General features: G+C 42.3%; 1 protein-coding gene and 1 pseudogene across 4 annotated transcripts; one reads left to right on the forward strand and one right to left on the reverse strand.

The window, feature by feature from the left end:
* The first annotated feature begins 1,213 nt into the window (after positions 1-1,213).
* LOC311354103 (prolyl 4-hydroxylase subunit alpha-2-like) lies at positions 1,214-19,467 on the forward strand. 3 transcript variants are annotated; one of them, XM_084473900.1, is made up of 16 exons: positions 1,214-1,316; positions 10,085-10,180; positions 10,662-10,758; positions 11,713-11,864; positions 12,728-12,865; positions 13,948-14,187; positions 14,297-14,493; positions 14,667-14,843; positions 15,390-15,460; positions 15,593-15,692; positions 16,092-16,145; positions 16,334-16,393; positions 16,446-16,511; positions 16,801-16,869; positions 17,293-17,389; positions 18,672-19,467. In XM_084473900.1, the coding sequence occupies exons 2-16, from the start codon at positions 10,099-10,101 to the stop codon at positions 18,740-18,742; spliced, it is 1,671 nt and encodes a 556-aa protein (XP_084330026.1). In that variant the 5' UTR covers positions 1,214-1,316; positions 10,085-10,098; the 3' UTR covers positions 18,743-19,467. The 3 variants fall into 3 exon arrangements, with proteins under 3 accessions (XP_084330026.1, XP_084330025.1, XP_084330024.1); XM_084473899.1 differs by lacking the exon at positions 16,446-16,511; XM_084473898.1 differs by lacking the exon at positions 16,334-16,393.
* LOC311354388 lies at positions 6,751-8,559 on the reverse strand (annotated as a pseudogene). The gene is made up of 3 exons: positions 8,554-8,559; positions 7,185-7,845; positions 6,751-7,099 (listed from the first exon to the last, which is right to left on the reverse strand). The product of its transcript is annotated as an uncharacterized misc_RNA (transcript).
* Positions 19,468-26,673: the final 7,206 nt, after the last annotated feature.

Genomic DNA, 26,673 nt, shown 5'->3' on the forward strand with positions numbered 1-26,673 from the left:
CAAAGTGTTTTGCGGATTGAAATGTCATTTGAATTTTGCAACACACGGAGCGTGGCGAAGTGCATTGCAATCACGGGGACGCTATAGCTTTTCAATGTGAATAAAGGAACTCAACTTGACAAAATGCTATTCTATTTTTATTGTCATAACTTTTGCAAATTTTATTGAGGATTTCATTGTCACTTTGCATATTAAAATACACTTTGAATAACGTATTTACAAATTACATTATTAAATTGCATAATGAATTGTCAATTGCATAATGTAATGACTTATTGAATTGCAAATTGCATTTCCATTTGAATTTTACTACATATATGCTTCCATAGCACAACACCTGTCGAGACATGCCTGGAAAAACGTTATGGATTTAGAGACCGATGGTTAGGCTAATGCCCGATGACATTTGTGTATGATTCAAAAAAAGTGTAGGTCTACTGCAATGGCATATTTCATCAGAAACTAAAGATACTCGCAACGAAACGCTACTTTGCCACATAAAGCCTAGGCCAATATATATTTATTTATGAAAGTTGATGATACCCTGATGCACCACCTTTTTTCTTTTTTCATGTAGGCCTAATGTAATTAATTAAGGTTAATCGTACAAATTTCTTCTTTAGTAGTCTTAATCAATCAGGTACGTCGGACAAACGAACCCAGCTGTGAAATGTAAAGTAGCGTAGTGTAAACGTGACCGGCAGCATGGATACATGTACCTTAATGATTATAGTAGCCTAGATTGTGTTGTCGAAAAGGCATTTTCATTCATGTTTTGTGGAGGATAGGTTATAGGCCTACAAGAAATCCAAGTAATTCAATGCATTCATTGTATTTTATAAAGGTACGTTATATTATTTTAGTAGGCTGAGATAATATTGGAATTGCTATGTCTAAATAATCTACGATGACATGAAATAACCCTGTGCATTACGTATGTTTTACTAATATTATTGATCAGAATTTGAATAATTGAAAAATACATGACCATTCCATTCTACAACAATACAAACCATCTGAACTAAGGCCCCAAATAGGTGACTTTTATACTTATACTTGATTATCATGCCTATTTGTCTAAAATATGTCTTATTACGTGAATCATGTTTTCCAAAGTAGACCTGTTTGCTGGCCAAGGAATGTCGTTGCGCATCCTACTAGGGGAAAACGGTATGTGTTCTTCCAACGTGAGCGGCGGTTCTGTACGTGGCAGCAGAAAGCACGTACTCTTTTCATAACCCGGGGGCCCGAACCGATTGGCGTTGAAGCGACTTGTTGTGTGACATTATTCCTCCTCAAAAAACGCTAAAATAAAGGTAAGACTGAATGGGAATGTGATTTACAGTAAAACAAATACCCAGCTCATGGACGTTGTCCACGAGCTGGGCACTTGTTTTATGTTTGCCTCTTTTGTTGCCTAAATATGATGGATGGGATGGTTACACTGTAAACGGGATACATTTTAACAAGAACACGTTTATTGCAGTCAGTGTGATGAGCCATGACCAATAAAGAAAGTGGTTGATCCTATGTTTTATGTTGTAGATCGGCTCTTGAAATATCTGTGAACTGGTCTGCGTATTGGACCTATATTGTGAAAGGGAAAGTTTTGGAACTTTGCAAGATGCTGTTCTCATATCTGTCCCTACGCCGTTCTGGGACTAATACTAAATGTTTCGAAGGTGTAACAAAAGCTCCGTGCCTACAGGAACTGGAGTATTCCCCTCGCTTTTACTGCCAGCAGCAGTAGTTTAGCTTACAGAACAACAAGGAGTTCCCGTCTCTGAATTTCTCGAAACTACTGCGAGTGACGTCACCCTGTTCTGTGGTACTGTCTCGAGGAGACAGGAGCCCACCCTGTCATGGTTTCCTCACTTAAAGAGCCAGTGAACCCCCTGTTTCAGCTGCAATTCCAACGCTACGAGATTTAAAGAAATGCGTTTTGGGCTGAGTGTTAGGAAAGGGGGGGGCGTGTGTTATCCCCATGGTTACGATCACGCAAACTTTGTGGTACTTTTTCAGTACCGTCGTTGTGTCATGATCGATGTTGTCTATCAAATGCGCCACACACCGTAGCGTTATTATATCGGTGTCTTGGGGAAGCCTGAGCCTCACTCGGACGAGGACATTCAATAAACCGCTGCTCAGACCCTGACGGCGCTTAAAAATCCACACACACCTTAGCCAGAGAGCTAAACTTTCTGTCGGACGCCCAAGAGATCTCCACTCGCCCACCCACACCGCGGCCGGAGCGCCTTGGTCGTCCACGAATAGAAGGCCACCTGCTTTTGCAGCAGAGTGGATTGTTCACATAGTGTTTGGGGAGAAACATAGGACTATTATACTTATTTCTGTAACAGTGACGAAATGACATATTACAATGTTGACGATCATATAAGACCAGGGGAGTAGCACCAAATTCTGGGCCCTGTATACAAGAAGTCCTGATGGGAACCCCCCCCCCCCCCCCCCCCCTCCACCGCTAAAAAATAATAGTTTTACTAGCAGGCTGCTAGTAAAACTGATGACGTCTGTGGCTAACTAACCTATATGCCATATGTTATTATTTATCATGTAGCCTAATAACGGCTTAGTATTAATTTAATATTAGCTTGCTTCGAATCAGTAGCCTGCTGTTGCAATATTAGCCTACCGTACACTTAACCTTAATAACCAAGGCCTGATCATTTGTAAGTGTAGCCTATTGTCTGCTCTGTTTGTTTTAGCAACGATAACGGAGGTAGTTAAGAATGGTGTTTCATCTTGTGTGTTTAAACGTTTATGCTCACCTTTCATAGAAAATAAGTTAGTCAGAACCAGACTTCCTAAATTTTTTGAGCCAGACTTCAATTCATTTAACTGTGGCTGTGACATATTGCCGCATCTCCATCCAGATTAAAAAAGTCTCACTGTAAGAAAGGTGTGATTCGCGGTGAAATCAGCTGTGTGGACTGAACCATTTTGCACTTTTTGAAGTCTTTACTTTTAACAATAATATAGCCTACACACTTTATTAAAGTAATACTATAAGCTTGCATTTAGATCAATATTCATCATGACATTTAGTTATTTTATTAAACTATTTGAACAACAATAAAAAAAAAAAAAAAAACTTTTGTCTTTTTGTCCCCCTACACCCCCAGTCCGTCGGCCCTGTATAAGACTATTAATTTAAAAAGTTATACGACTTACCTCAAATATACACAATTTTATTTAGAAAGGCATATTGATATTGTTTAAACCATGACTATATATAGTATATATATATATATATATATATATATATATATATATATATATAGTAACAGCACTAAAAGGAATTAATGCTATCTTGTTGCATTTATTATGCATGTGTGCATAATACCATGATAATAAGAATAGTTGTGTTTTCGTTATCCTAGAATGAGCCCTTTATATCTACCTAGGGAGCGGGTCCCCTTCCACGGAGGCCGCCATGTTGCAACAGCATGTTTGTACAATACCCCATGATGGACAAACCCCTCTAGAGAGAGCACGTTTTGAATTCAATAAATGTTCAAACAAAGTGTAAACGAAAAAAGAGCTCTAGGACGGCGGGGGGACCTGCTAATATAATTTGTGATACTTTCTCGGTGCCGTCATTGTGTAGTGCTATAATGAGCGATGTTGTATGAAACACCATGGCGTTATACTACATGTGTTTGAGACATTAACAACTGGCCAGACAGAGATCCACACTGGCGTTATATGTCATTGCGTTTTTCCACTTTACTATGGCCTGGCTCACCACCATTCTCCTCGGTGTGATAGCCCAGCACGGCTGGAGTTTGCAATTCCAACCGAGCATCCATCTTGAAGGTGTGTCTTGAACACCTTTAACTGATGATGCGCTTGTCTTGACACAACGACGCTACAACATTTAGCCTTGTATTGCCGATTTAGTTAGTATATTATAACCTACCGTAAAATCGGATTGATTTGTTTAAGAGGCATTTCATATATTTGGGTTGTTTTAGATGGATGGCAACACAAACAATGATATCGGCGATGATGCATTCAGTTGGATGTTCAATATTCCCACTTTCTTGCTTCCTAATCAAAGTAGCTCACTGAGAGATGATTTATTTCAGATCAGTGCGATGTCCTTAATATTAGGAAAAAAACATGTTGTATATCGATATCGGCAATCTAATAGTGTGAAATATCATTCAATGTCCAGTCTTTAGACCAAGACTAATCTGAAAGAAATCTGTTTCAACAAAACAAGTAAAAATTGTCTTGAAGCGCCAGCAACAAGCGGGAAATGATAAATGTATACAACAGATATCGATAATAATAGGTCTATGGATTTAATTCACCACTATGGATGCGATCAGAGGACTTTGTTTAAGAAACATAAATAAGCTGTTACCTTGGCCATGTCGTACAACGTGTACAGTTACCATTGTGTCTATGACAAAGATACCCATTGCGATTGGTTAAACTGATATTTTGCAGAATAGAGCCATCAAAAATCAAAAGACCAAAAAATATATTTGTACGATTTATACATCTATCAAGGAACCTCATTACTTGACACTTGGATACTCAGTTTGTTGGCTCCACTGAGTGTCCCTGTCTGATACGTGGCAAACTTGTCTCTTGTCAGAGCAGGAATGTTCTTCAGTAGAGCACCGGCTGGGAAACACATGAATTTGTCAAACAGTATTTATGTAACACTGCTCGTATTGTAAACATGTTCTTGTTCTGATTGGCTGAAAATCTGGTTGCGTAATCTAACATGTATGGCATATTAAGTAATAATATCAATGAAGTTTTGAGACATTCCTATGAAGAATTAGTGTTTTTGGCCCCCAGGACTAAAAACTTTCTTTCTGAGAGATTGATCTGTGCCTCTGTCTCAACCAGTTTGTGGCGAAGTGTGCTTATATGTGCGTGCGTGTGTGTGTGTGTGTGTGTGTGTGTGTGTGTGTGTGTGTGTGTGTGTGTGTGTGTGTGTGTGTGTGAGGGTGTTCTCCTACTGCTAAGCCTGGTTTGATTTTGCTTTAGAGGTTTAAAATATGTAAGGATTTTAGTTAAAACTTTGGTAAGTTGCCGCAAGTATGAACAGTTGCAATTTAAGGCTATATAATGCTGTACAATTTTTTTTATTATCAGCGTTATTATCTGCTGGTCATTTAGTAATTCATCCTACTGAACAGCTAGGAACTGTTTCTTGCATTAACATTTAAGAATCAATCAGCATCTGATCGCCTGTAATGAGCGGTTTAAAGCTGTGTCTTATGTGACTGTGTTCTCTGGTTTGGTTCATCGCTTTAAGCATAGCAGGTCTGGGAATCAATGTGACCCAAGTTGGGCTTCAGACAGAGAGTTTCAAAATGTATTCAGATTCATACAGCATGTAAACGGTAGGCATGAAATAATCAGGCCCATGGTGTGTGTGTGTGTGTGTGTGTGTGTGTGTGTGTGTGTGTGTGTGTGTGTGTGTGTGTGTGTGTGTGTGTGTGTGTGTGTGTGAGAGAGAGAGAGAAAGACAGACAGAAGATACATACAGAAAAATAATTTCATGATGGCGAACAATAGGCTTCTTGTAAAAAATTGTCTAGGGTGGAAGGGATAGGCAGTCTGCTGTGGGATGTCAGGCAAGAACTGAATCAGGATGCTGAGTTTGATGAGCTTTATTACGACCAAAGGAGATATGCACTGATGGAATGAGTCATTCTGGAATTACTCATCACTCACATACACATCTAACAGTGCATAAATAACCTATATTTACACCCTTGATAACTTTACCATGTTCCTATTACTGGTACTAAACATTTCAAATTCTCATCTATCTCTATCATCTTAACAGTACCGGAGGAATACAGCTATGCAATCACAAGAGCATTATTATACTGTAGCGACCATGGGCGTGGTTGCCGTGTTCAATGTGCTGCAAGGGTTCCTGGGGGAAATGAGAAATGAATGCCCTGATCTAACAGCAGACCAGAGGGTTTTCACCTGCGCGCAATGAAGATGGGGTGCTGCATGTCGGGCACCATGGGGTGTATCACGTTGGGATTGAGCTGGGAACTTTGGCGCAGCCGTCCTCCTATGCAGATGAGCTGCGTGGGGATTTCGAACCCGGGTGCCAGGGTCAGGAGGTGCCTACCCTGCTGAAGAATCAGAATCAGAAAAGGTTTATTGCCAAATACATTTTCACATATGAGGAATTTGTCTTGGTCTTAAGTGCGCACAATATTTACAAACAATAAACAGTAAACAATAAACAATAAAGCAAGTACTGCCGTCAAGAACAAGTAAAAAAATTGAATAAGATAATTTCCAAAAATAAATTAAAAAGACACTCTATATACATATGAACTGTAATAAGAAGAATAATATATACAATTGTGCAGAATGATGCAAGTAGTGCAAAACTTGTCATCATAGGCAGATGACTGTGTGTGGTGGTGGGTGAAGGGGGGGTAGTGTGCGTGTCAGTGGGGGTCCGGGGCCATTGTTGATGAGGCCAGTTGCAGACGGGAAGAAACTGTTTTTGTGGCATGAGGTTTTGGTCTTGACAGACCTCAACCTCTTGCTGGAGGGGAGTGTTTCAAACAGTTTATGTCCGGGGTGGGAGGGGTCCAACATGATCTTCCCTGCATGCCTCAGTGTCCTAGAGGCGTGCAGGTCCTGGAGGGACGGCAGGTTGCAGCCGATCACCTTTCCAGCACAGCAAATGATATGCTGCAGTTTGCTCCTGTCTTTGACTGTAGCAGCAGCCTACCAGATGGTGATGGAGGAGGTGAGGATGGACTCTATGATAGAGGTGTAGAAGTTCACCATCATAGCCTTTGGCAGGTTGAACTTCTTCAGCTGCCGCAGGAAGTACATCCTCTGCTGTGCCTTTTTGGTGATGTAGCTGACGTTCTGCTCCCACTTGAGGTCCTGGCTGATGACTGTGCCCAGGAAGCGGAAGGACTCCACAGTGTCGACTGGGGAGTCACACAGAGTGATGGGGGAGGGTGGGGCTGCGTTCCTCCTGAAGTCCACAACCATCTCCACTGTCTTTAGAGCATTGAGCTCTAAGTTGTTTTGGCCACACCAAGTCACCAGGTGGTCAATCTCCCACCTGTAGGCAGTCTCATCTCCGCCAGAGATGAGCCCAATGAGGGTGGTGTCATCCGCAAACTTCAGGAGCTTGACGGACTGGTGACTGGAGGTGCAGCTGTTGGTGTACAGGGAGAAGAGCAGGGGAGAAAGAACGCAGCCCTGAGGGGATCCGGTGCTGATGGTCAGGCTGTTGGAGACATGCCCAGCTTCACATGCTGCTTCCTGTCAGACAGGAAGTCAGTGATCCACCGGCAGGTGGAGTCGGGCACGTGCAGCTCGGAGAGCTTGTCCTGTAGCAAAGTCTGGATGATGGTGTTGAAGGCAGAGCTGTAATCCACAAACAGGATCCTGGCGTAGGTTCCTGCTGAGTCCAGGTGCTGGAGGATGAAGTGGAGGGCCATTGTTTACAGCATCGTCCACAGACCTGTTGGCTCTGTAGGGGAACTGCAGGGGGTCCAGGAGAGGGTCCGTGATGGATTTGAGGTGCGACAGGACAAGGCACTAAAAGGACTTCATGACCACAAAGGTCAAGGCGACTGGTCTGTAGTCTTTGAGTTCTATGGGCCTTGTTTTTTTGGGGATGGGGATGATGGTGGAGGATTTAAAACAGGCTGGTACATGGAATGTCTCCAGCGAGGTGTTAAAAATGTCTGTAAACACTGGAGACAGCTGATCTGCACAGTGCTTGAGGGTGGAGGGGGAGACAGAGTCCGGTCCAGCTGCCTTGCGGGGTCTCTGCCTCTTAAACAGTCTGTTGACATCCCTCTCCAGGATGGAGAGAGGTGTCGGAGGGGGGGAGGGGGTCTCAGAGGTAGACAGGAGAAGAAACACCTAGGCTCCTGCTGAGGTGGGGGGGGAGGGTGTGGTGATCTGGGGATGGTGAATGGGGGTACGGGAGATGGTAACAGGACTGCATTGTCTGTCGAATCTGCAGTAGAAGGAGCTTTGTCTCAACGATAGTCGGAAGCCGTCGGTTGTGTTCCTCCGAGCATGCGGCCTGCCTTGACGGCCTCTTCCAGATGGTCTGCAATTGACTATGTTGATTGAAGATTATATCAGAATCAGAAAGAGTATATATTTCATATTTTTTTAAGAAGCAGCTGTACTGTAGAAGCAGTTGTAGAAGCAGCTGTAGAAGCAGCTGTACTGTTTATTTAGAAGTTTACTGTTTACAGCCAGAATATAGACTGTTTATTTACACAATATGGACCAAGTTAAGACCAAGACCAAGTTAGGATCAAGTGAGTTAATGTAATGCATTGAGACAGGTATATAAGAGATATGGCTAGGGCATTGACAAAATTTCGTTCCATGAAATTTTGAGATATAAAAACATGACAACATACGTCCGTAAGAAGAAAAAATGGTTTGTGATATCAGGTCATCCATACCTTACGCAAGGGATACGCAAAGATATCTGTAAATTGGCGTTTACATTTCTTATGCTGCGTTCACATAGCCATAAATCCAGACCCACATCTAGAAAGCTGTGGGGTCTGGCAACGAGTAATGAAAATGGCCCAACTCGAGGGGCGGCACCAAGCATGCGTTTGAAAATATCACTGCACGCAATTGGATAACACTACGACCAATCAGAAGAATACAAGGAGTGAAGTATCCAGACCAGCGGAGCTAACCAATAGATAAGACTCTTGCCGTATCTGGTCAGTAAAACAGCAACGCTTTTGGCCCGCCTATATCAGATATAGATGATTGGTTAATGTTCTGGGCCAGGGGAATCGGGGAGTGGGTATATTGCCCGTTCCCAGAGTGACTCACTGAGCAAATTCAAATTGTGCTCTTGTGAGAACTCTGGATTTCCAGGGTAGCGTTCACATGGAATCAAACCAGATACAATTATTGTGGACACGGGCAGGAATACGCCATCACCATAGCAACATTTCGTCATGTTTTTTGTTTTGCTGTCCTGCTATTCCATCTGGCTATATCTTTGTTTTCTCTGTGCCGTCCAGAAGGGGTTGTCAGTCTGCGTGAATCTGAATGTGAACTCAGCATTACGCTTGAAATAATTTGCCCGTTAGCAACAACGGCCATTAGCCACTTCCATTGACTTGCAGAGTAAGCTCCTGTTAGGGGAATGCAGTTTTAATTAAGAGTCCAAATGTCCGAATGATCACTTATTCAAACTGCGTCCCAGTAACAACAGAAGATTGTAGTTGCTATATAAAACACACAGATTATTCTGCACTATCTTTGGTGCTGTGATAATAAGGGTGTGAGGCTGTGGTACGCCGCAGGCACAATTATATTCTCAGCTACTTTTAGCTAGGTAGTCTACTTCAGCTTGCTCTTTTCTGCTCTCCTTCCAACTCTCCAATCTTTCCTACAGTAGCCGCCTTAACATTATAGCTTGGGTTAATATAATGCAAATTATTATTATTTTGTTATGTCCATGATCGTTTGACAGAGCATTTGGGTTGACTCCGAAGGTCATTTTTTTGTTTGTTTTAACCTGGTAATATAGTTAAACAACAAAAAAGTTGAATTATGCCTATCCCCTTTGTAATACCAAGCCAAACCTTTTTTTCTTTGTTTGGTTAGGATCTCAGTGGCTATTCATCTCCTCGCAATGGCACTGTCCATAAAAGGAAAATTTACAGCTTCAAAACAGATGTGTGTAAACAAGTGGGTGACGTCATAGACCCTACGTTGCTATTTTTTTACAGTGTCATTTAGTGCTCTGACTGCGTATATTTCGAAACGATAAGTAAGCTGATAATAGAAAGTGATTCCAGAATAAGAACCAGTTTAGAGTGATACAAAAATGTATTATGGAATTGTATCAATGTTATTAATGCATGGCATTCTGCATTACAAAATTATGTTCCATCAAAAACCATCGCAATCTCAGTTAATTCTAGTCAGTGGATTTAATTATCCAATCAAAATCACTATATGTCCACATGAACAAGTTTGCCTTGTCCTCCCAGAATCCAATTATCCTATGAGTGAGCAAATGGATTCAAATGGATTTTCTTTTCAGGCGGAAGAGGAGCCATGTGCAAGCTGCTGTCTGTTGTGGTTTGGTCCGTGCTCTGCTGCTCTCTGAGTATACAGGAAGACATCTTCACCTCCATAGGTAAGCTTGGTGACCCTTAAACCTAATATATATATATCAACTAAAAAGATATATATATTATGAGGTCAGCTATAATTTACAATATCCATAAGTAATTAAATACAAAAAACACAGCAGAATAGCGAAACAAATAGGAATAACAGCAATATACAAAACAGTCAAATAAAACACTAGCAGCATGTCCTGAGACTGGGAATATGGCCAATCTCCATGTGATCAACGAAACATTGCTACATGATCAACTGCCGAAACCAAAAAGTTAGCCTACAGCAGGACATGGGGCATCAGATGACCTGGTACCGCTGCTGTTCGTCTCTTTTCTGCAATCCTGTCTGTGACGTAAATTTATGCCTTGGATAAACACAATCACATTATAAATATAGGGTTCCCTATGTTCATCCACCATTAAGTTCTTCACCTTTTACCTTGCCACTTTTTTACCTCTACCTCTCTCTCTCTCCACCTCTACCTCTATCTGCAGGTCAGATGACAGACCTGATCCACACAGAGAAGGAGCTAGTGCAGTCCCTGAAGGAGTACATCCAGGCAGAGGAGTCCAAGCTGGCTGCAGTGAAAAGGTCAGAGGTCACTACATCAAACCCCACCACAGCAACCTGACATCAGACTGGCCGAGACCATGGATTAGAAAAATTGTCTGGATGATCATTTTGGAAAATTAAAGTGCAAATTATCCAAAATTAAGTACACATGCTCTATTGACATGCTTTTGTATCATATTAAAAATAGCCACTTGAGACTGAGCCAGGGCCGGGACACTTATAGAGGTCACCCGCCTCAAGAGTTTAAGAGCACAGTTTTGTGTCATTAGCTCAAACAATGACTTCATAGTGTAATTTTAATAAATGCTAAGCAAGGCGCTTATGCTCAATATTGCACATAATAGTAATTTCTTCTTCACGGATGACTCGGATTCACTCCCAATCCCATGGGAAAACTGATCTCATTCTCCTCTACCTCGTGAATACTTCTGTTGAATTTTTGTCTATGCCATTTTGTCACTTTTACTGAAAAAAGTCAAAGAGAAAAGGAGTAAGGAGAGAAAAGGAGTAATATCCTATATTTTCTTTCTTCTATCCAGCAGGGATGGGAGTTTGCATCCTGTGATTTGTTTTTCGAACAACTGAGGTGTATCCTAATGCATGCACATTTGCTGCTGGACGAGTCGACCAGAATGTGTTAGCACTCAAATATAGTCAAGAAGGGGGCGTTGTACAAGTGTGCTTGCCTGAAAAAGTCTGAAAATGGTCGAGCAGACAGGCGGGGATGCTGAAAAAATAACAACAACAGCAATCTAAGCGCTAGAAAAAACACTGCAAAATGCACTTCACAATAATCAGTGTGCAGATTTACTATCTGCTTTAAGACTATTATTCAAACATAAATCAATAACACAAAACTGACCAAGTGTCTAATACCCTTGTCCTTCTGATTCCTATATTCTGCATTCATATTCCGATTAAAGATGTGGAGGAAGCTGCGGCAATACTAAAGTCAACCTCATCCTCTCCTAGCTGGGCCAACAAACTGGACTCCCTGACCCGGGTCTCCAGTTCAGATCCTGAGGGCTTTCTGGCCCACCCGGTCAATGCCTACAAGCTGATGAAGAGACTCCACACAGAGTGGTCTGAACTGGAGAGCCTCGTGCTGCAAGACCCCTCTGAAGGTACACACCACTGTGTGTGTGTGTGTGTGTGTGTGTGCTTGTGTGCCTGCGTGCGTGTGTGTGTGCGTGCGTGTGTGTGTGTGCGTGCGTGCCTGCGAAAGAATCAAGCTGCCAATATTAAATTAAGTGCCTCAACATGTTTTAATGGTTTTGCAATGCTGGTGTATTGAATCAAGTCATTTTGTTTTGTAGTGTCCTGCTTAACCTCAGCAAATCAAGTACAATTATTAATAATTGTTGTTCCTTTTTTATAAACATTGTGGGAGCAGAGGGTGAGGGCACACAAACTCAAGTTAGTTTTTCTAAACGCAACCTTTTCTGTTTCTGTATCACTCTTTCAGTGATTGGGATGTCAACCAAGAATGTACAGTGCATGATATTTTAAGTCTTCAATGGTAGTAGTATATTTCAGTGAACCCCGCCTGTATATCCAACATTACATTTCCCAAAGTATCTTGGTTAGTGTGATGGTTTTCTGTTGTTTCTCTCTCTCTACCTCTCTCCCCATGCTCTAATTGACATTGACAACTGACATTCAATGGGCTGTTTGCTCATCGGTGTTAAAGCAGGGTTATCACAGGTGTATGAATTAAGCTCCACTTGGTTTCCATGTGCTTCCATGCACGTACCTTCCGCCTGCAACCGTATGGAGAAGAGAAGTTATATAATTTGCTCAACCAATGCTGGTGCACTGGCATAGAGACTAAACGAAACGCAGGCACAGAGAAGCTCAGGGCCCCATCTAACCCGCCATGGTGCCACTGTCAGATGGTCCCTTCAATCCACACATGTGCAATCATCCCATTTTGCTTCACAACAATTTGTTCTTGTTGTGTTAAATTGTCCTCCCCACGTTTCTGCAGGGTTCATTTCCAACATATCCGTACACAGGCCGTTCTTCCCAGACGAGGAGGACGAGAAGGGGGCTGCCAAGGCTCTCATGCGGCTCCAGGACACATACCAGCTGGACTCTGAGAGCTTCTCCCAGGGCAAGCTTCCAGGTAGCACTCACTCATGCACCAGCTGGCCCTGAGAGCTTCACCCGGGCCAAGATGCTAGCTAGCACTCACCCGGATCCCTGCCATGCTGTGGAGAAGACATTGGGGATAATAACCCTCCTGTAACGCCCGCGTTCACGCTGTACACGTCCGTCGATGGATCTCATTGACTTTGCATGGGGCGCTCTCGAAATGCATTGTGGGTCAATCCGTTCCGTCGGCTCCGTTGCCTGCGTCAAGAAGTTGAGAGATGTTCAACTCTTCAGGCAGCGGCGGATCCGTCGGCCAATCAGATTGCACCCCCCATCGTTAGACAAGCCCTCCGTCATCCGTTGACGGACGTGTACAGTGCGAACGTGGCTTAACACCAGGGAAGAGAAAGCAGCACAGTTAGGGAGGGGGGAAGGAAGGGAGGGAGAGAAAGGCGTAATCCAGATAATCTTTTATACAAAAGCACTGAGTGTTGCATTTCTGATTTCTGATTAGGGTAAAATTCCAGTACTCGTCAGCCATGGTGCTGCATGTCTGTGTTTGTCTGAGTTCTGCCGTGTAGCTTGGGTGGATGAGTGTGTTTGAATACTTAACAGTGTACTTGCACCCGAGCGTTCATAGATCTGTTAACTGCTAGATATAACATATCTCAACCTGCCCAGTGCCACAGAAAACCTTATGTAATACACTACAACAGTACAGTTCAGAAGAGTGGAGGATTTTTACTGTATATTGTGTATGATTGGTGTTTAATTGACAATTGAATAATGAAATGTAAGGTTATGTATGGTTTGATAAGGATCTTTGAATGAATGATGTTTTATATCTATATATACACACACATGCACGCATAAACACACACACACACACACACACACGCACACGCACACACAATCAAAAGTATTTGTTTCCCTCGATTATAACCATTAATGAATGAAGAAACAAATCACCATGTCCATTTATTTTTCCCTTGAATATTTCCTCGGTTACAATTAGGCTACCACAACAAACCCGGAACAGCAAACCCTCTCAGTAACATAGTGCCTATTCAGAGAAACCGTCTCCTTGATACCCCCGTCAACGCCTCCTTCCAGGGCTCCACTCCAACGTCCTGCTGACGGTCGACGACTGCTTCGACATGGGCAAGACGGCCTACAACGACGGCGACTACTACCACTCCGTGCTGTGGATGCAGCAGGCCCTGCGTCAGCTGGACATGGGCGAGGACGCCGTGGCCTCCAAGGCCACCGTCCTGGACTACCTCAGCTACTCCGTCTACCAGATGGGCGACCTGCCGCGCGCCATCGAGCTGACGCTTCGCCTGGTGGCCCTAGGTCGGTTTTTAATTTTTGTATTTTAACGAAGGCTTATATGCAGGTGCATTGACTGTTGCGTTTGCCGCCCTCGTCTTGAGTTATTCAATCTTTGGATCTGTGCTTGCAGACTCTGGCCACCAGAGGGCAGGGGCGAACCTGCGATACTTTGAGCGGATCCTTTCCAAGCAACTGACGGAGGTGAAGCAGTCTGAGCATACTTCGTTCGAGGAGCCCATCCAGATCGGGACCTACGCCCGGCCCAAAGACCACCTGCCAGAGAGGGAGGTCTACGAGGCCCTCTGCAGAGGAGAAGGGGTCAAAATGGTGAGAAAATGATTCATGTTCATGATCACAGGGCAAGGGAAGTGGTGGGAAAAAAAAGAAAGATGGATTGGTTGAATTCAAAAACCTATGAGTTTTCCACAGTGGAGCGGTGAATCTCAAATTTATCTTTGCCAAAAAGTGTGATGCTACTTCACAATACTACTGCTTTGCAGACGGAGAAGAGGCGGAGCGGCCTGTTCTGCCGTTACCATGACGGCAACAGGAACCCACGGCTGCTGTTGAGGCCGATGATGGAGGAGGACGAGTGGGACAGTCCCCGCATCGTGCGCTACCTCAACGCCCTGTCCCACGACGAGATCGAGACCATCAAGCAGCTCGCCAAGCCAAACGTGAGCATCAGCCTAGCGCCGCAGACACTTCAGTCCCGTGATACGTAAAGATACATAAAGTGGCGTTAACATGAGAACCATACAGAAGTCATTTAGTAGGGGATCCTATCCGAGGCGGCTTACAGGGTATTTAGATGCACGTCATCTAACCTTTACCCCTATATCGGTACTGGGGCTAGGCACCTTCTCAAGTCTCAAGTCAGCACTTGCCAGTCAGTGGCCCCCCTGTTGACATGTTGCAAAGTGTCAAGCCAGAGTATGAAAAGTATTTGATGGGGAGTAGAAACTATTTCTGGCTGGTACAGTCATCCATCCGTCTTTTAAGTGCTTTTGATGGGTCGAGCAACAAGCCTACAGGAAGGCGTATATATTCATGTTTTTTTAAGGCATTTATAACTGATTTATAAGACTGATTCATAACCAGGAGGTCACAATCCTAATCTAGCAACAAAAAAGGCATTCTATGTTGTTACTTTTGTTTGTTTTAATCTCAGTTTTGTTGAGTTTAACACTTTCTTCCTCTGCTTTTGTTCACCCTGATTCCAGCTTGCTAGAGCCACGGTCAGAGACCCCAAAACAGGTGTTCTCACAACAGCAAACTACAGAGTATCAAAAAGGTGACTCATTCAAAGCTATTGTCAATTCAAATGCTGGGCAATATTTTTTCATTCTTTCATTCTGTATTAAATGCTTGTTACTGTGATCCATTTAGCTTTTAAATATCCAGTGTGTGTGTGTGTGTTCTCCAGTGCCTGGCTGGAAGGGGAGGATGATCCTGTGGTAGCTAGAGTAAACCAGAGGATAGAAGACATCACAGGCCTCACTGTCAAGACAGCAGAGTTGCTCCAGGTGAGGGCGTCGTCAGCATGTCAGCCCACTGAACTCAAGGTCACATGCCATTCGTTATTGATCACCTCACTCAGGAGCACAATAAAAGCCATCGTTATGTAGAATGTTGTTGTTGTTGTTGTTGACAACATTGACCGTAGATCTACAATTCAGAACTGTGATGAAGGAAAGTGTCCAATTTGTAAGATGACCTTCCGGAGCAGGGTTTAAGAAGGGTTGCCCACATCTCTCGTATAATTGAGTCGCCTGTTTGGATGGGCAGATGTTCTCTCAACAAACAATGCCATTGTCATTAGTTTATCCGACGTATCGTACTCTTACAGCCTTGCATTGCATTATTTTTACATTCAGCTGCTTTCAACCATAATTGTTATGTCTGCCTGCATGGCACCAATCCAGGTGGCAAACTACGGAGTGGGAGGGCAGTACGAACCACACTTTGACTTCTCCAGGGTGAGTTTTATTTATTTATTCATGTGTAGGGGTGTGTGTGCGTGTGCGTATGTGTGTGTGTGTGTGTGTGCATGTGTGCGCCATTCAACTTGAGATCAAGATCTGGGTTACTTAGTGCCTAACGGTGGATGCAAAATTATAATATTTTTAACATTGATTGGTTCAAAGTTTATAAACGTCTGTTGCAGCGTCCTTTTGACAGCAACCTCATGGTCGATGGAAATAGACTTGCCACTTACCTCCACTATGTAAGTACTTTGAGTGTGTGTGTGTGTGTTTGTGTGTGTTTTATCTTCATAGAAAGATGAGCCTGATGCTTTCAAAAGATTAGGCACTGGAAATCGTGTGGCAACTTTTTTGAACTATGTAAGTATGTGCGTAATCGGCATTAAAAAAATAATAACTGCATAGATACCACTGTACCAATGGAAATGTATGACTCATCTACTAATAGTCGGGATGGATTTATTTTAGTCTACTAATGAAATCCTTAGCTGGGGACAGCCCTACTTCACATGCCCACATTAGACGACGCCCTAAAGGCCATGGAAAGACCAAAGGGATAAAACCTCCACGAGGAGCACAGAGAACCCTCCAGTACTCTGCAATTGAATCTCCCTATTTTAAAGTATTATATTTGATGTTTCACCCACAGATGAGCGATGTTGAGGCGGGTGGAGCTACGGTCTTTCCTGACTTTGGAGCGGCGATCTGGCCAAGGAAGGTAAGGCGGAGCGTCATGTTCAGTTTGTACTTTCCTCCCATTCCTTTGGTCCTTTCTGCATGGAGGTAGGCTAGGTGTGCTGACGTGGGAGGCCGGTGATTTTTGGTGAGAGGTATGCTGATTGGACCCATGCTGATGAGACAAGTGAGCCCATCATCCCTGCCCAATATCAGCTTCAACACTCGTTAATTGACGAAAATACGTATGTCACATATTGGATTGAAACCCAGCAGAACAACTGTTTGAAATCATTCGAGGGAAAACAACAGTTTGTAATGATTTATAAAAATTATTGTTTGTTCATAATAAAATAAAATAATATTTATTTCCACAAAAATTCTGCCATTTTTCAAAACGTTCAACATCAACGTTCAGAACTCCTAGCATTGGTGCTCACGTCACATGATATCTGTCTCTCCCCAGGGCACGGCTGTGTTTTGGTACAACCTGTTCAGTAGCGGGGAGGGCGACTACAGGACCAGACACGCTGCCTGCCCGGTTCTAGTAGGAAACAAGTGGGGTGAGTCTGCCTTCTGATGTTAATATGTACACCTTGTGATAAGAATGGTGATATCATTTTATGCTAACATATTGTGATTCATAAATTTAGGTTAGGGCTAATCCACAACTACGCACTGTTATAGAAAATAGGCAGGAGTAAGAACATGCACTTTCCACTGATGCACTTACATAAACAGCTATAATAAAAATGTAGCCAAGCTCACGCCTTGTACGTAATTCTAAAATACCTAATTGAACTCAAGGATGTATTTGCAGCATAATCCTTCTTTAATCGTAATTGTATATAATGTTTGGTTGGAATTTAATTATACTTGTACCATCTAGGGACGTCTTGTTGTCACTAAAACAAAAAACGGTAAAATAATCCATGAAGGTCAAGGGTAGTTCAGCGCTTCTAATGTTTAAAGAATCCGTCATGTCTATAGGCTCCAATGCAACCCAAATGGTAGTTTACTGCTCAAGCCAGTAGGGGGAGCCTACCTACCTACGTCCTAGCAATGAAGATGCTTTCTTGTCCTTGTTGTTGATTAGGCCAGCCAACTTGAGCTAATGCTTTCTAGAGATTGTGGGATTTCCAAGCACAAAATGTGTTACTATCTCTCAATCTTGTTCAAGCTTCTCCCAGAATAATGAAATGGTGGCGCTGCTCTGCACAATACCTTTTGCGAGGTACCCAGTTCTATTTCATTAAAAAGTTATTGTGGATTTTATATAAATTAGTTTTGGCCCATTCAATTCCCACCCTTAATGTGCCAAATATGGATAGTTTCTGCAGCTGTTTTCTAAAGACCTCAAGAAATTGTGCAGCCCTTAACTTGCTGTAGATGCAACATAAGCTTTATTATCAACATTAGATGTTTATATCAACATCTTATGAATCATGAAGCTATATTTCCACAAGGTGATGATATAGATTCAACATGAGCTATATTATCTGCATTAGATGTTCATATCAACATTGTGTGAATCCTAATACTTATGATTCAGCTCTAGGAATACGAGGAGACACGCAGTGTTGTTGTGTACATGAGGAATGAGTTTCAAAAGTTTAAAAATAATTCTTTGCTAATTCTTGCCCAAAAATTCTAGTATAGCCAAGCAAGCAGTTATTATTCTTATTAAAATGTGGAAAAAGTGCCAAGATTGTTTTGGTTTTCATGTTGATGAATTATGGTAGCACAGCCAAAAGTATGTTGGAAATCTCTCTCTCTTCCTCTCCAGCTCTCATACTCTCTAACTCTAACTCTCCCTGCATAAACTGAGTGTCTCTCTGTTGACAGTGTCAAACAAATGGATTCACGAGAGAGGACAAGAGTTCAGAAGACCCTGCGGCCTGACAGAAGGAAACTGAATAGGCCCTAACAGCTTTGTTACGCAGTTGGGGGTTCATGTTGATTACACTTACACTTACACAAAAAAACATAAGGTTTTATGTTCGCAATAAAGTGTGATGATTTTTGTTTTAAGTAACTGTTGAGCTGAACTAAAAAGATGAACATGCAAAGATGATCAGAAATCAAGAATTGTTTTTATTTTCTCATAGATAGTTGAGCTTATATTGAAATGAACACAAGCCATTGTGTTCATTGAGCCAAGGTCAACCATTTTCTCTCCAATGATGTGGCAGTAAGTTAGGAGCAGCCACCATGGATGATGTATAACACTACATGCACCTTTGTGACTAACCTGTGTTACTGCAGCAATAGTCACATCATCTGATACTTGCATCGAACGCAACTTATCGTTGCATAAAACAATTGTGTTCTCTGTAGAGTAGATTGTCCTCTACAGACATAGATAAAGTAAAATGTCTGACATCTCACTTGATTTTTACCCAACCAAAAAGCTTGACTTTTGCAAACTTCCACAAAACACAATGATATAAGGTTAAGCGTAATCAATAGTATCATATGTATTTTAGGAGGAATTGGAAAATAAAAGTATCACAAAAAGGCTATCAAGGCATTTACCATGTATCCATATTTATGAAGTTTTGAAATGATTACACTGTGTTTCTCACAAAAGCACATTGAGTCTGTGTATACCATATGAAATGTGCCACACAAATAAACTTGACTTGACTAGACTGTTGATAAATATTTTCTATCTCAATAAACAATGTAATTTAACTTGTGAATGCGTTATTATTTTTTAAATCTTATCAGTTTAAATTGGTGCGTGTGTGTGTGTGTGTGTGTCTGCGCACAAACACACACACACACACACACACACACACACACACACACACACAGGATTCAAGTTTAATTGTCATTGTAATGCACAACGAAATACAGTTTGTCACTCTCTAGTGGCAGTTAGTGTTTAAATGTCTAAATGACACAAAAAACTAAAAAAAACTCAATAAGACAATGACAAATGAGACAGCGACAAAGACCAAATTTCTGAATTAATTAATTCCTAAAAAAAAAAAATATATATATATATATATAGTGATATGTAGATTCAAAATTATCCCTGTACATATTGTGCCCATCAAGTTTATGGGTGTGGAGGGGTGGGGCGGGGTTGTGAGTGTTGGAAGCTCCTGGCGGAGAGGTGTCCTTAGTGCTTTGTTAGGGGGTTGGGGAGGAGCGGGGGTTGAGGGTGTGATGGAGGCTACAGCTCTTGGGAAAAAGCTGTTCCTCAATCATGTGGTGCGGGCCCACAGTGTGCGGTACCTCTTCCCTGATGAGGTTGGACAAAGAAGGTGTGTCCAGGGTGGGTGTTATCTGCTTATTGACCTTGCCTTCCTCTTCAGGCAGTCACCACACACAGAGTCCAGGTCTGGGAGCTCAGCTCCTATGATCTTTTTTTGCTGACCTAACCACCCTGGCCAAGTTCCTCCTGCTCTCCGCTGTGCAGCCTGCATACCACTGCAGCCCTGGCAGAGGATGCTCTCGATTGTGCTCCTATACAAGTTTATGAGCGGGTGTGTGGATAAACCAACCTGTTTGAGACACAGGAGGAATGCTATTCCATTCAAGGTTTCTTAATCTCTTAAATCCATTAAGTGGAACAGAGGAGGTCAAGTGGGTAGCTAATCTGTCAGAAATGCTCTTCAGGTAAATTAAACGGGTGAAAATGTGGGAAGCAATTATAAACACTATGGATATTCAAAACCCTTTAGTCTATATACCTCAGGTTCAAACACATACGTATAAATAGTTGTCTATGTGCCCTGTCTGTTATGATGATCATTGCTATGTTTAAATACTGAAAAGGGGAATACCGTCTTGATATATGAAGAAATATGTTATTTTTTTCTCTGTTTGTTGACATGTTAATAGTATATTGCTTAATTTTTGTTTTTGGAACTACTTTTAGAGAATACAACATTCCGGTGTCTCGGCCCTACACAAAGTCTACCAGCAGGTCATAAATGTTAAATGTCGATTTTTATCTTGGCAGAAATAACGCTGCAGTTAAATTATCATTTGCTTGATGGGTTTTTTGTACACCCTGTGTAGTTGGCCAGGTTTCAGGGCATGGCTTTTTCTTTTTTTAATATTGTTAATGCTTATGTTCACGTTTCAGCACTTTGAGCATCTGTTTACATGGCTGCGTGTCAGAGCGCTCCCCGTGGTTCTGACGCGTTTCTGTATGACCTCTACTTTCCCAATACAATAGCCTAAATAACTAATTAGACTGTGAAATCCACCACATTGTGGGTCAAATATATACTAAACCTTCGCTATAATGCAGCGATTGGGTTCCCTAAATGAGTCGTTACAAAAGTATGTTGCCACTTTAGGAGAGACGTTATGAGAGGGCGTTATATTACATCAAATATGGACAAAAAAAGCATGCGGACAGGAGTGGAAAAAGTTGAGTGTGTTGAAGTTTGAGGTTCTGTCGTATCAACACAATCCTGGAATAAATGATTGTCCTTATAAACTAAACACATAAAAACATAGACGGTTGAGCAGTCAAGCAGGACCTAGTCCACCTCTAGGTCCATCCGTACCCCTTGCCTAGGCCCAGCACCTCCCCAAACCACTCATACAACTTGGTAGCACAAGTTTAAGTAGCATCTAGCTATAGCACCGGAGAGCGAGCTCTTTCTGGGCAGTGGTTGAATGCGGTGTCCGAGACGAGGTTAAGCTTCATGGACACTTATACTATATACATATAATATAGTACAATGTGTGTGTGTGTGTGTGTGTGTGTGTGTGTGTGTGTGTGTGTGTGTGTGTGTGTGTGTGTGTGTGTGTGGATGTGCGGATGTGTGGCGCTCATTCTGGACAGCCGTTGATTTTGATGATCACTATCGGTTTAATTTTGGGTTTATCTCTGCGTCCGAGTGAAGGCTAAGCTTCTTACTTTAAGAAGCTTAAGAGGCACATCGTGTGGCGCATATCACATATTCATATATAGCATCTCTCGTTATAACGCTCATACAAAGGCTTTTAGTATCATACAAGACAATACTAAAAAAGTATCACAAAGTTGCTGCGGGTAGTAACACGCCCCCCTCCTTCCTATACATTTCAGCCCAAAACTTCAAATTGCAGCTAAAACAGTAGGTTTACTGACACTTTAACACCTAATCCTAACCATTACCTTACCAGTAAACATTAACATAACCCTAACCATAACAGGGTTGATTGGCTAGCCTAAATCAGCTGGGCTAGGTTCAGAGAGTTGGAGCTGAACTAGGTCAAGCTCCACCCTTTTGGCTCTGCAGTGAGGACCACTTGAATTCAGTGGTCTGTCCACCGAGCAAGGTCACTCACACGGACCAGTTGGCAGTGGTCTGTGGAGTTGTCTTTGTTGTACTAGCCCACCTTCTCCCTTATCTGGCCGTGTTGGCAACGCTGTTAGCCAAATAAATGTCAGAGATCACAATCCCATGTCAATTAAATATACTATCGGAGTGTGTGTGGATGGCTGGCTGGTTTAAGCAGCCTCGTCTGGCCGATTCTGATTGGACTCTGGGGCTGGGTGAGGCTGTACACCTGTGGCACATTGAGTAATAAGTGTGCACAGGTTAAACCAGCCAGCATCTCATACACATATGCGAACATGCCAGGGGCTGGCTATGTTGGCTGGAGGGGCAAGGAGACATACAACTCACTATGAGAATGGCCTGGAAAGAGGAAGAGGTTCTGCAGCTGCTGACATTGAGGGCTGATAGTGCGGACATGGCACACATGGAAGGGACTGCCAAAGATGCAGTCATGTATGTCAGAATGGTAAAGAACTTGGCGGAAAGGGGAATTGTCAAGGGAAGGGAGCAAATAATCAATAAATAAACGTCCCTTAAGAAGCAGTTTACCACTGTGGTGGACCACAATAACAAGAGTGGGAACGACCGTAAAATGTGCCAGCACCAGGATTTGTGTGAAACAATCTGGGGAGCCTGGCACTCGACAAGGCCGCTATACGAGTGACGGAGAGCCTGGAGACCGTCGTACCATCTCCGTCAAGCTCCTAGACCTCGTCTGTCCCAGACACTCTTGCACCGAACCTGGCGGAAAGAAATGCAGATGATGGAGAATCGACAGTTGAAAGGCAGTTGTTCTCGAATACAGGTAATATATTGTTTAGCTTGACTGGCATTTGGTTATGTTGACTACTGTTGAATCTTACTAACGACGCTTGTGTTCATTCTCAACTTAGAACCTGTTTCTCGCCGCCCTCGAGTAAGAGGACGAAGAGGGCACGCGCTGGGTCAGCGGCTGAGACTAGAGAACACATGGCAGAACTCGATCGTCAGATGGAGGAATGGGAACGGCTGAGGGTCTTGGAGAACCGGGAGCAGGATGACTGGGAAAGACAGGCTGGGCCGACGGTTTGCGGACATAGTTACATATACTCTTGTCGATTATGCCTATATTCTTAGTGTTGCACTGTATATTGCTGTTAGTGTTGCTCTGCCTATAATATACCTGTAGGCCTAATGAAGATTGGATTTCGAATATAAATACATTTTTGTATCTGAATTAGTGAACATTGATTTTTTTTTTCGGACTGGTATAACTTGAAATACAATATTTGAATTTTAAACAGGTGAATTCAAAACTAATTAATTCAGATTACCTTGTTTTAAAAGTATACTATTCAATTGTGTTTACATTTACATATCCAAAATCCAATAGCTTTTAAAATTCAAAACATTATGGCATATATTTGCTTCCATACGAGGGACTCTGAAGTAGGGTGACGATTTATGGATCAGGTGGTATGTAAATATCAACCAACGCTAATTTAGGTTTTCAGCAGAACTAAAGCTACCAACGGCTTGCTTGCCAACAAATAGCCTACGGGTGAGTCAAGAATAGCTACTTTGTCAAAAAAAGAATTGGCTAGCCATGTCTGCTGATTGCGGAAAGGACTGCTCCTTTCACCTTAATTATGAGCTTTATTTTATTTATTTGAAATGTCTGTTATAGCTGTGCACTTGTTACTCCAACCTAGGTTCCTCGTTGACTGCCTTCAATCTAACAACTGCTTATATGAGCTTAAACCATGGTTCTTAAACCGTTGTGCTCATATTTGTTTTGAAATAAATCGGTCATCTTTCCCCAAGAAAGTGAAAACAAATATCGTGGACAAATTAGCACTCCAGCATTAGCAGTCACTTAACTCGCGATAAGTTTTTTTTTTTTATATACCGTTTTGGGGAATCCTCTGCAGGTGTGGAATAAACCATTTTGTGTCTTCTGTTACTTAAATTAATTACTAAAAAAATCCAAACCACTTTTCATCCCAGGCTTTTCGAGGTTCCTCCCCATCATTGTGGCCCTGGGTACCAAGTCCCGCTTTCCCCCCATTATGACGCCCCTGGTTATTATAGAGAAAGGCATTAAAATCAATTTATTTAACTCCCTCTTATTTTGGCTGTGACCACTAGGAGGATCAGTGAGCCTCATGAACCAACCTAAACTAAATCTATAGATAGATAATTCTTTTTTTGTGTTCTGTACAAAAATAATAAAGAAGTATTGCTTTTGAGAAAATTGTATGCCATATTTTCGAATCAAAAATTTCAGTTTTTCCATTGATAACTGTTGGGATGGACTATTTTATAGACGTATTTCTTGATCTGCGTCGTGTTGTGTAGGCCTAGTTAGTGAGACACACAGCGCAGTTGAGGATCTGTGGGGTTTATTCTTCACAGGGAAACACAGGCGTCACAGCACGAGTCATCTGTATTGCTCCACATTCTCTCAGCATACAGGCTTACGGGAGCGGAGCTGTACGGTGGAGAGATATAGATGACTGTTTTTTTGTTTTTCTTGTTGAGAATAAACTCCACAGTTCCTAAATTAAAAAATGGCGCCGTGACCCGGATTCGCCGAGAGCAGAGATCCGTCTGCTAAAGATACATGCGGACATTTAAGTTGCACTAGCGCCACCATACAAGCTACTGCTGGTCAGGAGGAAACCAATGAGCTAATTTCACTGCACGGCGGGGAGGGCGGGGTCTAGCGGCAGCATCACCAGCTCTTCACCACCGCCTCTCTGCTCGGCTGCTGCTGATGCTGAGGTGCTACCGGATGCGATGGACACGGTGTTACACACATTAGAACTTCGTACATGATGTACATCGATTACCAGGTAAGACGCTTTATCGCACATGCCGTATTCATCTTAAGTGTTATTTTAGGTGGATGCGGTTTTCAATCCGTACCCTTTGGATTTGAAATGGCAGGGCTTGAATGAAAGTAGGACCAATGGGCCTTTCCCTGAGCCCAATGTATCATCATTGGTAGGCCATGATCTATAGCCTCATCTAATGTCGCGTTGATATGAAATAGCGAATGAGGATAAAGTGTTGCCGATGCTTAACAGATGTTGAGAGTGCACAAAGAATGTTATTTGATAAATGTACAGCATAAATTGGGCCTGCGGCATGATATGGTGTCCGTCTGTCGGAGGTGAATGCTCTTGGCCTGCACAGCGAGCCCTTCGGAAATGACGTGAAGAAATGCTTTACTGGCATTTAAGCCATTTTAATCGATTGATGCACACCTAACACAATACTAAACATGCTAAATACATCTCCTATTGTATTTCGCTAGAGTCGCCTTTGGTGTGGATACTTGTTGTGTATAGCCTATTTACGCTTTGAGGGTTTTCATAGAGGAAGATGGGCTTTTAGAAGCAAACAGTTGATGTAATTACGCCTGTGAGGGATGCTACTACAAATATTTCACAACATAAGCTAGTAGCTTAGGCTGCTACAGAAAGCCGTCGAGATTTGTAGGCCTATGCTATCATGTTATGGTAGCCTTTATTTTATGTAGCAAATAGCATATTGTTATCATTCATCACAGCTTTTTTTTTTTCTAGTGGTGTTCCCTCAAATATATTTTGCATTCATTCATGCTGTATACATCGTTTCGTCAATATTGAGTTATTAAGCCCACTACTTTGGCCTCAAAAGTCTGCTCTCATCTTCATGATGAGAAATAATAAGTAAGCATACAAACACAAACAATGGGAATAGGTCAGGCCTACATAGATCTATAACTTGGGGAACAGTGGGTTGTTTATTTGGCAGGATCTCTCTCTTGGAAGGCTATCACAAGCCTATTTACCAGTGTGGATTTAAATGAATACACAATCAGGCAAACAACCAATGACAAATCAAAAAACCTAAACCTTAGGTCCACCAATGTCTAATACTAATAATAATTATGTTCGCCAAAGCAGCAAAGCTATAGCATAACAATCCTACATGCTTCCATACAACGATTTTATTCCGTTCTTGGTTCTCATGTTTATAGCATCATTTTTGACAGAAGGCTATAGCCAATGCCGTTTTTGTATTTGAAATGTCTCAAAAGATGTTTACCAATCCAAATTTCCTCTTCTTCACCCATGCTTTGGATAAATGGCTACCCTGCCATTTAGCATTCTAATTTATATATCATGTTTAAGGTTGAATACCACATTTTAACCCATTTTGGTACCGGAACTTGAATTCGGTACCTGTCCAAAACGGTACCATTTTTTTTGTTATTTATTCTGAGTAATAAACAACATTTAATTTCAGTTATAAAAAATAAGTTAAAACTTTTACAATTTCCACATTATTTATTTAGAACATCCCTCTCCCCTCCTAAACCCGTCCACACAACCTCTAGCCTGTCACAGTCTGTCACCATAGCTTTTGAATCACTCAGGCGGGGAAACAACCTCTTCTGCCCTGGGGCTATTGGTGTTACTGGGGCTACTGGGGCTGTCACTGGGACATGAGGGTCGGCTGAGAGTCATACTGGGTGACCTGTCAGTGAAAGCAGATGTTACCATTCAAACACTCAGAATTCCAGAATG

The sequence above is a fragment of the Micromesistius poutassou genome (assembly GCF_964030765.1).
Source record: "Micromesistius poutassou genome assembly, chromosome: 10".
In the NCBI taxonomy this organism is placed as follows: Eukaryota; Metazoa; Chordata; class Actinopteri; order Gadiformes; family Gadidae; genus Micromesistius; species Micromesistius poutassou.

What these genes read in the sequence shown, in the direction of transcription:
- LOC311354103 (XM_084473900.1), top strand. Translation starts at nt 10,099, where the DNA reads ATGTGCAAGCTGCTGTCTGTTGTGGTTTGGTCCGTGCTCTGCTGCTCT. An exon ending in GCTGCAAGACCCCTCTGAAG is followed by an intron (nt 11,865 to 12,727) that starts GTACACACCACT and finishes ACGTTTCTGCAG; the next exon opens with GGTTCATTTCCAACATATCC. An exon ending in AGCAGCTCGCCAAGCCAAAC is followed by an intron (nt 14,844 to 15,389) that starts GTGAGCATCAGC and finishes CCCTGATTCCAG; the next exon opens with CTTGCTAGAGCCACGGTCAG.